The 16119-nt window shown below is 41.8% G+C and overlaps 1 protein-coding gene across 3 annotated transcripts in view; it reads left to right on the top strand.

Moving 5' to 3' along the window:
- The window catches only part of rnf220b (ring finger protein 220b), a 33387-nt gene that overhangs the window by 8936 nt on the left and 8332 nt on the right, over positions 1-16119 (top strand). For all 3 annotated transcript variants that reach the window (XM_039810263.1, XM_039810261.1, XM_039810260.1), the window contains exons 3-5: positions 14373-14499; positions 15437-15479; positions 15571-15663. In XM_039810263.1, coding sequence (XP_039666197.1) covers positions 14373-14499; positions 15437-15479; positions 15571-15663 — 263 coding nt within the window. The remainder of the gene's footprint in view (positions 1-14372; positions 14500-15436; positions 15480-15570; positions 15664-16119) is intronic.

Here is a 16119-nt window from a genome sequence, read left to right as displayed (position 1 = left end):
ACAGGAAGACACTCACACAGAAGGATATGCGCGTATGCAAACATTCCATCACACACATGCATATGCAAACACACAGGCACACACAGACACACATGCAGTGGCTGGCAGGCTCAGCAGTGTCCATTACAGGCTGCCATTAGTATGGAGATTGTGCTAATTGTCCCCACAGACCACACAGGCAGCGCTCAGCAGGCCCGCTGCGAGTCTGTGAGGCTGAGTAAGAGCAGGGACTCTGCTTTACACATCCTATTGTCTCGTTCGTGACCCTATTAGTGCAACTACAAATCAATCACTCAATGATTATGGGATACATGCTGTGGATTGTTTCAGTGCAAATGACACCATTATAGCACATCAAGTTGATATGCTACTGTAGCAGAGTTTCACATAAGAAAAGTCATACAGCAGCTTTAACACTGACAATCCAGTTCAGAGTGAGCTGAAAGTGTCAAACAAGTTTCCATGGCAGTTTTACCAGAAATTTCTTTAGAATTTTAAAGGTTTTTAATTGGAAAATTGTAGACTTTATTAGAAGTAAATGGAAAAATAGAAATTGTTTTTAATTGTAGAAAATCAACTGCAAGTTTTTTTTATTTTATGAAGTGTTGCATTCCAAACTAAAATTACACCAGATTTTTTCTTATATTGGTCCGATTTATTTTCTAAATCTGCTCTGATAGGACAAAAATGCTACGCTTTGAAGTCTAATATAATGCTGATCCTTAAATCAGAATCTAAATATGCATGTACAAATATGTATGTATATGTTTAATGATTCTGATTTTTTTAATGTCCTATTACAGTATAAATATACTGTTGTCAGAGACATTTCCAGTCCACAAAAAACATACAATACTTAACTTTTAATTTATAGAAATTTGTAGTCATTGAATATCCACCAAAATATCTTCAGCTTAAATCCCCCTTGGAAAATATGGATATTTCTCCATACCTTAATTGTATTGTATCACTTTAATATTTTAGTTGTACATGGTGGTCCATAGTTGCTCTTCATTGCGGTATAACTGTTGTAAGATTGAAGATTAATACATTGGGGTATTTACAAACTCTTTTTCATCTGAGACATATTTTAGTGTAAAAATCAATATCACACACATAGAATCAGTGTCTCTGTACTATCAGTGTAAGTTAACTTTGACTATAAGGGGCTTTAACTGATAATGTCTATAACCAATAATTGCTTTTAATTAGTTTTATCTGGACAGTTTGAAATAGCTCCTTGGATCGGAGTGGACTCCTGGACTTGATGTAGTTTACTCTGGGTGGGCTGGTTCAGGGTCCTGCAGACTGGAGAGGGTCCAGTCTCATTAGCAGCGGCTCAAAGCTCCTGATCAGTCAAGTAGAGGAGATTGAACTGTGAGCGGCTCCTGTGTGACCCCGCTGAGCGAGAACACAGGGGAGAAGATCTATACCCGCTGGCGCTGCCACAGGCCTCTTTGTTCTCCTGTGTTTGCTGACAGGGGAGATCGGAGGGGCGTATCGACGGGGGCTCACACTGCGCTGCGCTCACCGGGGCTACACAGGCAGGCGGTGTGTGTAAATGATATGTACATGAGCACATACACACATTTCTACCCTCTCACCCTTCCTCTTTCTCACACACAAACGATTACAATGTGTGCATAATATTCACAGTCTTAGTTTCACTTCACACTTGCTCTTTGACAAATCCACCTATACACTTACTCACACACTCACAAACACACACACACACACACACACACACACACACACAAACATACACACACACACACACACACACACACACACACACACACACACACACACACACACACACACACACACACACAATAAAACTATCAGCAACAGTGATTTCTGATTTGATGTGGAGGGTCGCCCGTCCATTCAGAGTGCTGTATTACTGTAAAGCATAATATATCTTTCTCTCAACAAGACTTCAGGGTAGAGTGGAGTCAGTCTGGTGCTGGGATACCACACACAGTATGCAGGGATGCTGTGCCCTTTATCCTCAAAGGAAAACAACTAAAAGAATGATTTACTGCTCTCTTTTGTTTGCAGTTTAAATCACACAATAGATTTCAGCATTTAGACAGCATACCTGCAAATATTTTACTGTAATGCACAATTGAAATGATTTCATCACATGGAGGGTACACAATAACTTGAATATTGTACAATCTAATTGAATCCACCACAACAGCCCTGCAACAAATATTTGCTTGTGAAGTTCATGATGTCAAATTTTTTGTTGATGGCATTAGTTAGTTCCAATGCCATCAACATTCATTCATTTTGGGAGGCTCGGGTTGTGGTGTTGTTGGATTTGGTTGTATTGAACGTGATTGTATGTTACATGGTGTTGTCCTCGGTCGCTCTCCTCTCTGGATTACATATGACAAAGAGTTTACAAATTAGATCTTGCAGTAACTTTAATGTAACATCCTTAAAGTTGGCAGAAAATGACAGAAAATGTTGGCAACCACAAGAAATAGTTTCATACAATGTTCATGCTTTTATGTGAATCATAGTGTAACCTGGTCCTTGTGCTGTAAATCTGAAACATTTCTAGGAAAATTTAAAACATATGCTAAAAATAATAAGAATATTTTTACATTTACACAAATGCTTTCCCTAGATATATTTTTTTTAAATAAAAGCAAATTTTCCTCTGCGATGTCTTCACCTTTTAATATGAAGTAATCCTCAAAGCTCAGTGCGTTAAATGCCCGATTCATCCTTTCCTTTGTATGTGGGTTACTAAAGATAAGCTGCTCAATCATCTGTACCTTTCCACTATTTGAAGATAAAACCATCTTCATCTGCCATAATTGTTTGCTCATCCAGGCAGACACAATAACATCCTTTAGGAAGTGTGACTAACCCAAACACAGGTGTATCACAGAGCGCCAGGTGCTTGTGGTCCTCATGTACCAGCAGCAGTCAACACTGTTTCTGACAGTATCAGATGTTATCTGGAGGAGTGGAGGGGGGGGGGGCAGATGGTTTATCTCTGATGATACCTGCTGATGAGGCTAGAGGGAGGGGCACTGTGGGGTGGTGCCCAAAAAGTTCTGACTGGAGGCCTGTTACCACTGCGATTGAGATCCAATGCGGGGCTTTTTTTTGTCATTAACCCAGCATATTGCCTGCAGGAGGAACGCAACAATTTAGATTTTGTTTGAAGTGTATTAGCGTGTCCCTAATGGCTAAGGCTTCCGCTGCTCACCTGCGCTGCACAAAGTGTATGTGGGACAGGTGTGTGAGGGGAAGGCAGGTGGGTGTTTTTTCTTTGGTAGAGCAGGACAGTGTGTGTCAGCTGCCCCAAATTACCGGCTGAAAAGGAAAATGTAGTTCAAAACATGTGAAAGCTATAGTGCGTAGTTTCTGCCGCCCCCGTAAGGAATTCTAAGTAATGACAACAAAACTGTCCGCGCGTCCACATGAGACAGCCTTCCAATGATGTAGTATCTTGCATTTTCTGGCATTTTTAGTGTTATGGTGCGTTTTTATTATTGTTATGGATTTCTGGCAAAACACTGACAAGCACTGCTATAATAAAATGTTAGTTCAGAAAACGTTTAGGTAATCTCAAAAAAGTAAAATGTTGATTTCACAGAACAGCAACACTTTTCCATTTTGTACACGCTGTGCTTTTAGTCAGGGTTGATGCTCGGTGATTCAACGCTTTGCTGAAGGTGTTTGGTGTTGTAGTAAAAAAAACAACTTTTTTTCTTTTTTCCTTCTTTCTAGTCCTTTATTTTCCCAGCAAACTCATCTGGAGTCATTATGACATGAGTTATGTCCAGACTTTTTTGTTACATGCTGTAACTTATGGAGGAAATATTTATTCATAATTCAAATTGAAAGTCCAAAGAGAAATTGAAAGTCCAAAGAGAAAACAAAGCGAGATCAAATTAAAAATATTATTTTATTTTTTTTTATTTTCCATTTGGCTTTGGCTTTTGAATTTAATATTTGGCTTTTGAATTTCAATTTAACATTGGCTTTTAATTTTCATTTAATATTTGGCTTTTGAATTTCAATTTAACATTGGCTTTTAATTTTCATTTAATATTTGGCTTTTGAATTTCAATTTAACATTGGCTTTTAATTTTCATTTAATATTTGGCTTTTGAATTTCAATTTAACATTGGATTTTCATTTGGATTTAATATTTGTCTTTTGAATTTCAATTTAACATTGGCTTTTAATTTTCATTTAATATTTGGCTTTTGAATTTCAATTTAACATTGGATTTTCATTTGGATTTAATATTTGTCTTTTGAATTTCCATTTAACATTGCCTTTTCGTTTGGACTTGACACATGTCAATGTAAATGAGGAGGCGTGGCCCAAAGGCTGGTGGGAGGATCTGAAACGAAAGGGGTGCAGAGGCACCTTATGAGCAGCAGGGGGAGCTGACTGCTGAGGAGCATCTGTCTGCAGCTTCACAACCAGGCTGGCTTGGCCTCTTGTTTCACATGATAGAAAATGATGATGTAGGCTAAACACAAACGACATTTCATGCAACAACAGTGCAGTTTTCATGTAGTTACTATAATTGGGCCCGTGTTAGTGAGGACTAGATTAGGACTGTATTTAAAGCTGATTCTGGTTCCCAACTTCACCCCAGGTGTGTCTGTTTAAAACACAGACGGAGACAACTTCTCTCTTTTGATGTTATATTTAATTAAGCAACAGTAGAAACATGGGTGTGGGTATCTCTGCTTACGTGTGTTTGTGTTTGGTCAGATCTCGAGGACACACGCACACACACACACACACACACACACACACACACACACACACACACACACACACACACACACACACACACACACAATCTCAACTGGATAGTCATCGTCCGAACTGCGACCTCTCCTTTTTCTTTCTCTCACTTTTTTCTCCGGGTGGTGCGCGCGGTGTGAGGTGCGTGTCCGCGCTATTCTCCAACATGTAGCCTACTCACAACAATCACTCCTGATTGACGGCCTTTTGTACAGCCTGTGTAGGCTACTTTTTCAGACTTCCAGCTAACTAACTAAATAGCAGATGGAAATTATAAAAAAGCAATCGATTCTATAATCTAGATCGGGAGTTTGGCGTAGTAGCAGCAGCAAACAACTGGAAACTTTTTACAATTTTCATCTGCTATTCCACCACTAAATTCACTTCTGAGACTTTGTTATGCGATAAATTAACTGTGTAGAATTTGAATATGGGCAGTTTTACAAACGTTGATGGCAAACTGCACATTTTCTCCGATGTTGTCAGAAGCTTCAGTCTGACGGGACAGTCAGCTGGTGGCGGCCGGGATCGCCTCCCTGCTGGCCGCTCAGTGATGCTCACAGACACCGCTGTTAGCTGGAAGTCTGAAAAAGTAGCCTACACGGGCTGTACAAAAGGCCGTCAATCAGGAGTGAGATCTGACCAAACACAAACACACGTAAGCAGAGATACCCACACCCATGTTTCTACTGTTGCTTAATTAAATATAACATCAAAAGAGAGAAGTTGTCTGAGTCCGTGTTTTAAACAGACACACCTGGGGTGAAGTTGGGAACCAGAATCAGCTTTAAATACAGTCCTAATCTAGTCCTCACTAACACGGGCCCAATTATAGTAACTACATGAAAACTTCACTGTTGTTGCATGAAATGTCGTTTGTTTAGCCTACATCATCATTTTCTATCATGTGAAATAAGAGGCCAAGCCAGCCTGGTTGTGAAGCTGCAGACAGATGCTCCTCAGCAGTCAGCTCCCCCTGCTGCTCATAAGGTGCCTCTGCACCCCTTTCGTTTCAGATCCTCCCACCAGCCTTTGGGCCACGCCTCCTCATTTACATTGACATGTGTCAAGTCCAAACGAAAAGGCAATGTTAAATGGAAATTCAAAAGCCAAATATTAAATCCAAATGAAAATCCAATGTTAAATTGAAATTCAAAAGCCAAATATTAAATTCAAAAGCCAAAGCCAAATGGAAAATTAAAAAAAAATAATAATATTTTTAATTTGATCTCGCTTTGTTTTCTCTTTGGACTTTCAATTTCTCTTTGGACTTTCAATTTGAATTATGAATAAATATTTCCTCCATATAAATCCACAGTTTTGCCTTGCTAAGAAAAGCACTGTTAGTGAATGTGCTCAAAGCATTCCATTTTCTCTCATTAAGTCTCGTTGTTTTGAATTTGCCAAAAATGCAGCGTGATGTTTGTTTAGGGAGTTTAAGGGCATGCGACAGAGCGCTGATGCTTGTGTCTTCAGAACTGAATGTGTCAGAGTTGGCACTGCCGTCGCTTACTTGGTGCAAAAAGCTCAGGTGTGAATGTTATTTTCAAGGCTTTTTGGGAAATATAGAAAATCGCTCGATGATGGAGAAGCAGACAAAACACCAAAAACAGCATGCAGGAGTAGAGCTCTCTTTGTTTTGGATACTGCTGTAAGAAAATGATAACTGGTCAAATACATAGTAGAACTCACTTTTATAGTCTGTATAGTTGTTGTAGTACCACTGATGAGTCCTTGTATAATTAAACTCTTCAGTGAGTTCAACACACAATGACACACTGTTTGTCCAAGACTGTTTAGAAAAGTTGAGTACTTGGTGCAAGCAACAGAGCGATCCCCTTATTTTCTCCTTATTAACCACTAATTGAGAGAAAGAGCGAGAGGGGAAAAGAAAATGAGAGAGAAGTGATGAGGAAACGATGGAATAATAAGGGAGAGAGAGAGAGACACACACACACACACACACACACACACACAGAGTATTAATGTATATTAATCAGTGGGCCGGGTAATAGTGATCTGTAGTTTTGGAGCCAATCTAATTACCCTCTAATGAGGGATTGTCTATTAGCTTCTTGATCTCTCTCTCTCTCTCTCTCTCTCTCTCTCTCTTTCTCTCTTTTTATAGAGCTTTATTGGCATGACAAGACATTGCCTATATTGCCAAAGCAGATAACATATAAATAAAAGGAAATTAACAATGACTGGCACAACATAAACTACAGCATAAACACCAACTTAAACATAAACTATCTCTCTTTCTCTTTCTCTCTCACACTCTCACACACACACACACACACACACACACACACACACACACACACACACACACACACACACACACACACACACACACACACACACACACACACACACACACACACACAGAGTGGTTGAGATGATCATGACAGGACTAATGTTTATAATTTAATCAACAAGTTTGCTTCAACTCCCATGCACATACAAAAAGGAAAAGAAAATATATTGCGGCAATCACACCTGTACATAAAATATAAATATCTCACAGCAGGCTTACACGTGAGTTCATGAGTTACTTACTTCCAGAGGAAAGTACTCATTGAGACCCAACAAACTTGAAGTTTTTTGTGCCAATTGGTTTCATTGCTGCTAAAAATGCTAACAAGCAGGGCGTTGACGTCGCCATTAACTGCAAAATGGCATCTTTTAAGGAGCTAACAGAAGCACTTTGTGTTTTTCAGTTTGATCGAGACTTTTTGGTTTAATCGTGTTAACAAACTCCAAGTGTGGTAGATTTTTTAAAACCCAAACCAGACTGTAATCCCTTAAATGGGATGAATATGTAACTGAGTTGCACCAGAAAAAACTTCTCCCTCCTGGCAAAAATGAACTCAAGTTAAATTTTAGTTAACCCGATTATGGCAATTGATTGCCTGAAGTGTGTTGAGAGAGGTTTGAGTCCTGCTGACAGTATGATACAGTGTGACGGAGTTGGATCTCTGTATATTTCCGTCTGTCTTGCCATTGCAGGTTGATGGCATCAGATTGAGTGACAGGCCACCGGTGAACATTTCCATCGCTGTCCGCTGTCAGCAGCTTCTTGATCCAACGGGATTGCGCAGACTTTGACAGACAGCAAACGGATGTCAAAGTCTGGATTTGGCATTTGCTGCCCAGAGTATGAGCTTGATTACGTCTCAGCTTTTGGAGGATCATAACTACTGACAGTAGATAGATAACAGTTTAAATGAGAGGAGAGAGAAGGGGAAAGACATGCAACAAAGGTTCCCAGTAGGACTTGAAACAGGTAGGTCTCCATGGGTTCATGATTTTGGACCTGATGTAAAACTAACCTGGGAAAACTTGTCCCCAACCCATTTATTAGCAAAAGACCCGATCCCAAAGAAACCCAAGGACAGTCAGAACCAATAATTAGAAAAGAGCTTTTCTTCCAAATATGGTATGCTCATGAATATTTAGATGAGCTGCGCGCTGATTGGTTGAGCGAATCCCCATACACACACATTAGAGACGCGCGCTGATTGGTTGAGCGAATCCCCATACACACACATTAGAGGCGCGCGCTGATCGGTTACGTGACAGAATCTCATATTCCAGACACTGCAATGTTTCATTACCAATTTCACTTCTGAGACTTTTTTATGCGAGAAATCAACTATATAAAGCTCAAATATGGGCCGTTTTTAAGTAAAATTTGAAATTTGGATTTAGAGTTGTTTAGGAGCTCCACACAGTCTGACGAGAAAGCGGCAGCCTGCTGGGCTCCATACCCAGGGCAAAGTCACCCTTTGTGGATTACACTGCACTGCCGGCATAACTATAATATATTTACAGTTTGAATTTTGTCACGGCACTTATATCACAGCTACCCCAAGGTCTTACAAAGCTAACAAAGGCTAACAGTCCGATTTGAATTTAAGGCATTTTTATGAATGTGAGGGTTCTTGTTAGGAGGACCAGCTAGCTAGCTATGTGTCCCATTCATTACAATGGGAAAATATCGTGGCTAGCTAGCTACACTTTCAGCATAACTATAGAATGTTTACAGTTTGAATTTCATCACGCCACTAATATAACATCTACCCCAATGTCTTATAAAGCTAACAATGGTGTCAGATTTCAATTTATTGATTTTTTGTGAACACTAGGGGTTTCGTAAGCTGCAACTGTCCCTTCAATCCTAAATGTGTAGCTACAAATCACGGATAGTTAGCTTCATTTTCGGCGTAATTAGAGTATATTTACAGTTTGAATTTATTCACGCCACTTATATAACCTCTATCCCAATGTCTTATAAAGCTAACAATGGTGTCCGATTTCAATTTTATAAACTTTTGTGAATTTCAGAGGAATTCTAAGAGGAGGCTAGCTAGCTCTCATTGATAGAGCTCCATCCATCTATCAATGAGTTATCAACACATTTTTTTTTAATAACACATTATAATTACACACATTATAAGATTAATTGGAACCTGTGGTAAGAGATTGCTGGCGTAACAAGCTTGCTGACCGCGCTCTCACTCACACACACCGGGCATTTGGCAGGAAGAGGGGAGCTGCAGGCCCTGGAGCTCTGTCCAGGCAGCGGCGTTTGGTAGTCCATTCACACGGTGACTTTGCACAGGTATGGAGTGCCGTTGGCTGCCAGCCGTGACGGAGCTCAATCGAGCTCACAACAGGCCGGGGTCTGTGAAGGAAGGCAGGCCAAGCGGCGAGGCTGCAACACAGGCAGCACCGGCCGCTGAACTCCGACACACAGTCGGACAAAATTTGCAATTAGACATACATTTTTGTAAAACGGCCCATATTTGACCTCTACATAGTTGATTTCTCGCGTAAAAAAGTCTCAGAAGTGAAATGAATGGTAAAATAGCAGATGAACAATGTATACAATTTCTGAGATCTGCACGACCTATATTCAGAAGTCTCTCAGGTCAGTTGTGTAGCCTATGTAAATGTTGGGGCGTGACAAAGAGAGAGACTAGAGCCAAATGAGGAGGAGCCGCTGAGTTGACGTCAACTAGGCGGCTTGTTGAGATTTGCCCATTTTCAGAGGCAGTTTCAAATTGTGAGATTTGCAGAGGAAAGAGGTGTCAATGGGATTTAGAGGTTCTATGTATGTCCTAGTTACCCACTAAACATGTCATTATTCAACTATGACAAGGTCAAATCGGTTTTGCATTCTATCACCCCTTTAAAATGGGACCCTACCTGACCCAGTTAGGCTGAATACAATTTGGGCCCCATCCAACTCAGATCTGGGATTGGGTCTCAGTTACAGAACCAAGTGGACTTGTGAGGACTTCTAGTGTTCATTAATGTTGCAAAAATAATAAAATAACTTAATTGGCCTTCATAAGCTCTGTCCCCATCAGACTTGAGGTTTTTCAAATATTTCAGAAAAAATCTCTTCAAATAGACCTGCAGATAAGAGGTGGCTTATAAGTAGCCTCATATTATCGCAAATACCGAAGGACAGGCCTAACTTCCCCCCATGACTTCCATTCCCTGTCCCCAATCTGTAAATCACTATCAAAGATCATTGAGCCATGCATCTGAATGAGGGCTAGATTGATTGGATGGAGCGAAGCGGAGACAGGGTTCGATCTTTGCCCTAAGGTCCTGAGAAGGGAAATATGGTCAACGGGACACAGTCACACAGCTACCCAGTCCGCTCTCCATCAACAAGATGATTGGACACATACATGCTGAGTCACACCCGCACCTGATGGAGCAATTGTAGTGACAAATGGAGAAGATGAGAGAGAGAAAGAACGAGAGGTAGAGAAATTGGGGGTTTGTGTGGTGATTGACCTGTTTTCAGAGAGGTTATGTCCATTGATCTGTAGGGCAGAAGAAAAGGGCTTTGGCCTGAGGTGCTTTGGAATGAGTCTATTTGGGGTTTAGGATTCCTGTCCTTTCCCACCAGGAGCTTTTTCATCATCTGACTCCCCAGGACTTACAGCTGCCGTCTCCCTTTGTCCACGTAATGCGCACAGCACTACAGAGGCCAAAGGCCAATCAATGTTCTACAAGAGGTTGATACAGATCTTATTAGTCAATGAATGATCATTAGTGGTGTAACGAGGCATTGATTTGTGCAAGGTCCAAAGGTTGCGGTGGTTGTGGTGAGTGTCTTTAATACATTAAACACAATTGATTGCAAAGTAGGAGGGATATTTTTGAAGGATGCTGGAATGAGATTGGACAGTGAGGGATTTGAGGTCAAGCCATAAGAGGGAGTGTGCCTTCATTGGCCATTGAATGTGGTTAGGATTGAACATGGAGCCTAGCAGCACATTTGTATTTTGTGTATTACCGGTGTAGCAATCCTGCAATTAATAAAAAGCAGATATCTAGAAGTAGTAAGTCAAAAGCAACTAAACTTGCTGTTTCAAAGGCTAGAGCAGCAGCCTTTGAAAGCTGAGGAAATGACTCTGCTCATAGCAGATGTGTTACTACAGGGCCTATTATGTTGCCCATTAAATACCCAACCTCTCAATAGGCCATTATTTCCCCAATAAAAAACAAACGGAGGCCTGCATACTTTCCCCTCTCCCCCCTCCGCTTCAGAGGTTAGTTCTACCTCACAGACGGCAAAAAACCCTGACTAATATCCTGCATGTGATGCTTTTAAATAGGAAGCAGGCCTAGGGATAGGGTGGGGTACAGGTGTGGCAGGAGCCAATGGCTTTTATAGCCCTCCATCTCCTCTGAAAGTGTGCCAAGGACCTGCCTACACAACCCACCACTGCAGTGTTAGCCGCCAAGCGTTAACTTTTCTCCCCCCACCAATCTCTACATGCCTACTGGTTATATACTGTAGAGTCTGTGCTTGTTATGACTTTATAGAGGGATTTCTGATGTGCTTAGAGAATTGTTTGATGATTGGGATAATGATGCCAGTTGGAGTGAGTTGTCTCAGCACTTTATCGCCAGTGAACACAGAGAAAAACAGACCTCGCCAACGCAAAACAAGCTCCACATCCTCCCCTGGATGCTCACTTGTACGTCCACTGCCATTCAAAGCCATGCAATCCTCCTCACGTCAATCAGAATTATACCACGTCCACAGGTTTGTCACCGGGGGGACGTTCGTCACCATGTCTCCCCTGCAGAACAGCCTTTTCATGCCCCAGCATAATGTCAGCGGGTGACATCCAGGCCTGATGTGATGTGGCATTCACTAAAGGTCACGTTAGGCATCTCCGCTCCGTCTGCATCAGCAGAACTGGCAGCCGTCATATGGGCGCTGGCATCGGCCATTACCCAGGCCCTCAGGGGGACTCAATGCTTTAAGGATTTGTCAGCGGGATTCTGATCTCTCTGTTGCAGTGGCGAGCACTGAACGCGGACGGTCACAGTCCACGTCTTGATGCAGAACAACAGGATTTGAGCATCAATCATAGAATAGGGACGACGAGGATGGCGATATCTTGTTTTGTTTCAAAACATGAACTTTACTATCTCATGATGCTCTTGATAGGGAGGACAGGGCAGAGAGATATCGCAGCGCCCTGATGAGTTATTCGCCCCAGGGGTATGTTGTCTTCAAATCAAGGGGAGGGGGGGAGAGAGTTGGTTGTTTTTTGTATGTTTTTTTGTGATGAATTCTATTCAAAATCATGCTGAAATAATATATGCTATCTGTGTGTTCCTTCAAAATAATATGCTGTAAAATAAAATTACATGATAAAAAAAATAGTTTAGTCAATTTTAAAGTGACCACAAAATAGCGATAAAAGAAGAAATTATGCCTCTCTGATTTTGTTTCATCGGAACAAGACTTGAATATAGCCAAAGAAGCTTCCTCCCAAGTGGGAACAGTAAGTGAAGAGAGCAAATGGCAGCTGGACAAAGGCTAGACATCCAGGAGAGGAGGTCCTGAACTGGCAAGACACAAAGATAGAAAAAGGAAACAATCAGAGACACAGAGAGAGTGAATCCTTTAGGAGATGAGCCAGTCAAAGTCTGCACAGCCCGGCGAAAGAGGGCCAATCCATCCGAGCCAGTTGCCGTAGTGAGGGAACAGTTAACAAGCCCCACAGGCAGGTTTTACAGCCCCCTGTTGTGTGTCTGAGACCCCCCAGGCTAAAGAGGGGCTGAGGCTGACTGATACTGACAGGGTTTATGTGGGTGGAGGCGGAGGGCAGCAGGGGGATGGAGACGTGTAAAAAGGTGGTCATGAACCAACAACTGTCACTTATGAGAGTACAGCACAAGCACAGAGTCAGGCTTCAGCAAAAGCATGTACACACACTCACACATCCATCCATACATTCAAGCAAGCCCACTTCCACACCATTAAATCTGATGTTTGTGTGGAGCAGAGGTGAAGGGTGGGGGAGATGCTGTAGTCGGAGGAGGGGGGCTTATCCAAAAAGTGGACCAATAAAACACCTGAAAATCAAATCCCATTGCTCTTATCGTGGCGCCATTCAGAGACGTTATCTGTGCAGGTAATGTGGTTATAAATTCAATTTCAGCCCAGAGATTTCATTGTTTACTGATGCCTGCATGTTCCGGGCGGCAAAGCGCAGAAAGCCCGGGAACGTTCGATGCGTGTCGGGAAAAGTCATTTAGGCTTCCGCGAGGGGATGCAAAAAAGGCGCGAGAGACAGAGGGGGGGCGGGGGGTAAAACCAAGAAAACTGTCATTCTCCCAAGGACACCTGACTCCGCTTTCTATTTTCCACTCCATGTTTTATTTAGAGGCCATTTTGTCCTATTTGGTTCCTCATTATGGGGGCTCATAGCTCAACTAATGTCAGGGCACAGCACTTGCCGACAGACATCGGCGTCTGAGCTTGTCATATCGCTGGTCATTTGAAATGGAGCTGGGGAAAAGTGTTTGGGCGATAAGGTCCTGAAGGAAGTTCAGTCCTCTTTGCTCCACATTGAGGGGAAACTGAGAAACTGTCAAAAATACTAATCTGTTTGTAATGTTCTGTATTAAAAAGTGTTAAACTGTGATTGCCAGCCTTGTCATTTGTTTCCCCTTGAGAGGGGAAATTAGGTGCATCTTGCCTACTAGCTCTCTTTGTGTGATTGATGGCTTTCAGGAGTAAATCACCTCATCTACTAGGTAAAATCTTGATATAGTAGAGCTCCTCAGGCTCCCAGCTGGCTGGTTATGGCAGCAATCCATCAGTGGGGCCCAATGGGCCGAGTGGCCCTCCTGGGTAATGTTCCTATTGACAGCCTATGATGTCAACACACTGACAGCAGGGGGCCATAGCAGTCAGTCTGTGTGTGTTTATGTTTGTGCGTAACCTTATTTTACTCTCACTGCCACTTTCTGTCAATAGTACAGATAGGTCTACTGAACACACAAACACAGTGAAGGCTGTTCTAACTGTTCTAATAAGCCTACGCTAACTATGAGTTTGAGTTTATTGAGCATTGAGCAGCGGTGTCATGGTTGTCATCTCCAGCTTAAGTCCAGCTTAATACCTTTGTTACTGACTGCTATCTATTAAAATAAAAATACAAAAAAAATAGTAATAATTTAATGCACAAATCTGATGTTACAGTTTTTCCCGTAACACCTCTTTCAACTATCTCACTCTCCTTTTTATGCAGGCAAAGTGAAGGGTCTCTATGACGCTCAGGCCCCAGTGTGTCCAGTCTGCCAGTCAATCCTGCGACCAGGAGAGCTGCAGGAGCACATGGAGCAGGAGTTGACCAAACTTGGCCAAATACAAATCAGGTATCATGATCTGATTTCACAGCATTCACATTATAAATCAGTAAATCTTTATTTAACATTATGCCACCAAGTGGTTTTATTAAGCAATCTCCTCAAGGCAGCACATCTTCACATCTACGTCGAACCATTTTCTTCCAACTTTTCACTTCCTCCATTTATTCATTTGTCATTTTCCTCCTGTTTTGCATCCAAGATTTTCTATTTCTGTTCAGCTTTTAGGGGATAATTAATGTTGACAGGTTTTGTATCCCCCACACACACACACACACCCCCACCTTCATTTCCCCCAGGTGGTATCTCCTGTCTTCTCTGTCACCTGCGTGCAGTGTTTACAAGCTGCCTCATTGTTCCTTACATATTTCATATCACAGCCTCCGGCCTTGAGGCGACCAATCACACAGCGGGTGGATAATGTCCTGCTAATGGCTGCTTTGAGCCCTACGCACACTCACAGTTTAAAACATACACACGAGGACCAGAAGTTTATACACACACACACACACACACACACACACACACACACACACACACACACACACACACACACACACACACACACACACATTACCTGCTGCTTAAACCAGAAGAATGATTCCTCCAATAAAGACATTACACTCCAAATCTGCTTAACGACCGCTCCGTGGACAGTAATGGTTTCAAATTGAACTTGGCCCACGGGGAAAATGTGTGTGTGTGTGTGTGTGTGTGTGTGTGTGTGTGTGTGTGTGTGTGTGCGTCTGTGTGATAGGCATAAAGTGAGAAAGAGTAAAATGAGGTTAACTACAGACTCAGACAAGATAAAACTAGAGGTTATTTATGAGATGACATTTGAAAGACAATATCGTGTTTGTATATTTTATAGGACCAACATAGTTGATTTGTGTGTGTGCTTGTTAAACATGTGAGCTTCTGCATTATTTGCCTCTTTTCTCTGCAGTGTCACTCCACTGCAGCACAACCACCTCATAAGGACGCCGAAGGTAAACAGTTGATATCCTCATGTGTTTAAAAGAGAACACAGTAGCTGTAATCCTTCCTTTGACTCTCTGTTCTTTCTCTTTTTCTGCCCAGTCTCTCTCGCTCTCTCTTCATATCAAGCATGAAGGAGGTTCTCCCACCTCGCCGCCTCGAACATCTGATGATGTCCACTCTGACCGATACCAGGTGAGGTTCCAAAATAACTAAACCAGTATTAAATTATCAGGAGAATCAGATTCACAGAGTGGCATAACTGTACATATGTGTGCATTTCCGCTGGGGCTTAAATTCTGAAGTAAAAATGGATAAATGCACCCTGTTTTTTCTGAAGATATACAGTAATACCAAAGCAACAGTGGATTTGTTAAACTGTAAGGGTGGATTAAAATACAGTAGTATGTTTTGAAATGTATTTTAATTTTTTATCTGAATTTTATATGCGTCACCTGTGCATACCTTTGATTAGCACACTATAAGAGCACTGTTAGCAGCATCTTAAAAACATGTCTTTTACCTGGTGTGGTGCCGGTGACTCACCAGGTTTATGGTCTGAGGTTGATCAAATACTGTGCTAACACTCAACCACTCACTTAAAAGTAATAGGTTCATCAGGAGGCAAGTCAAGTCAATTTTTCTTATAAA

This window comes from Perca fluviatilis, chromosome 9, assembly GCF_010015445.1.
Source record: "Perca fluviatilis chromosome 9, GENO_Pfluv_1.0, whole genome shotgun sequence".
NCBI classification, from domain to species: Eukaryota; Metazoa; Chordata; class Actinopteri; order Perciformes; family Percidae; genus Perca; species Perca fluviatilis.
The sequence above is the reverse complement of the archived record's forward strand: the minus strand, read 5'-3'. Positions and strand labels throughout refer to the sequence as shown.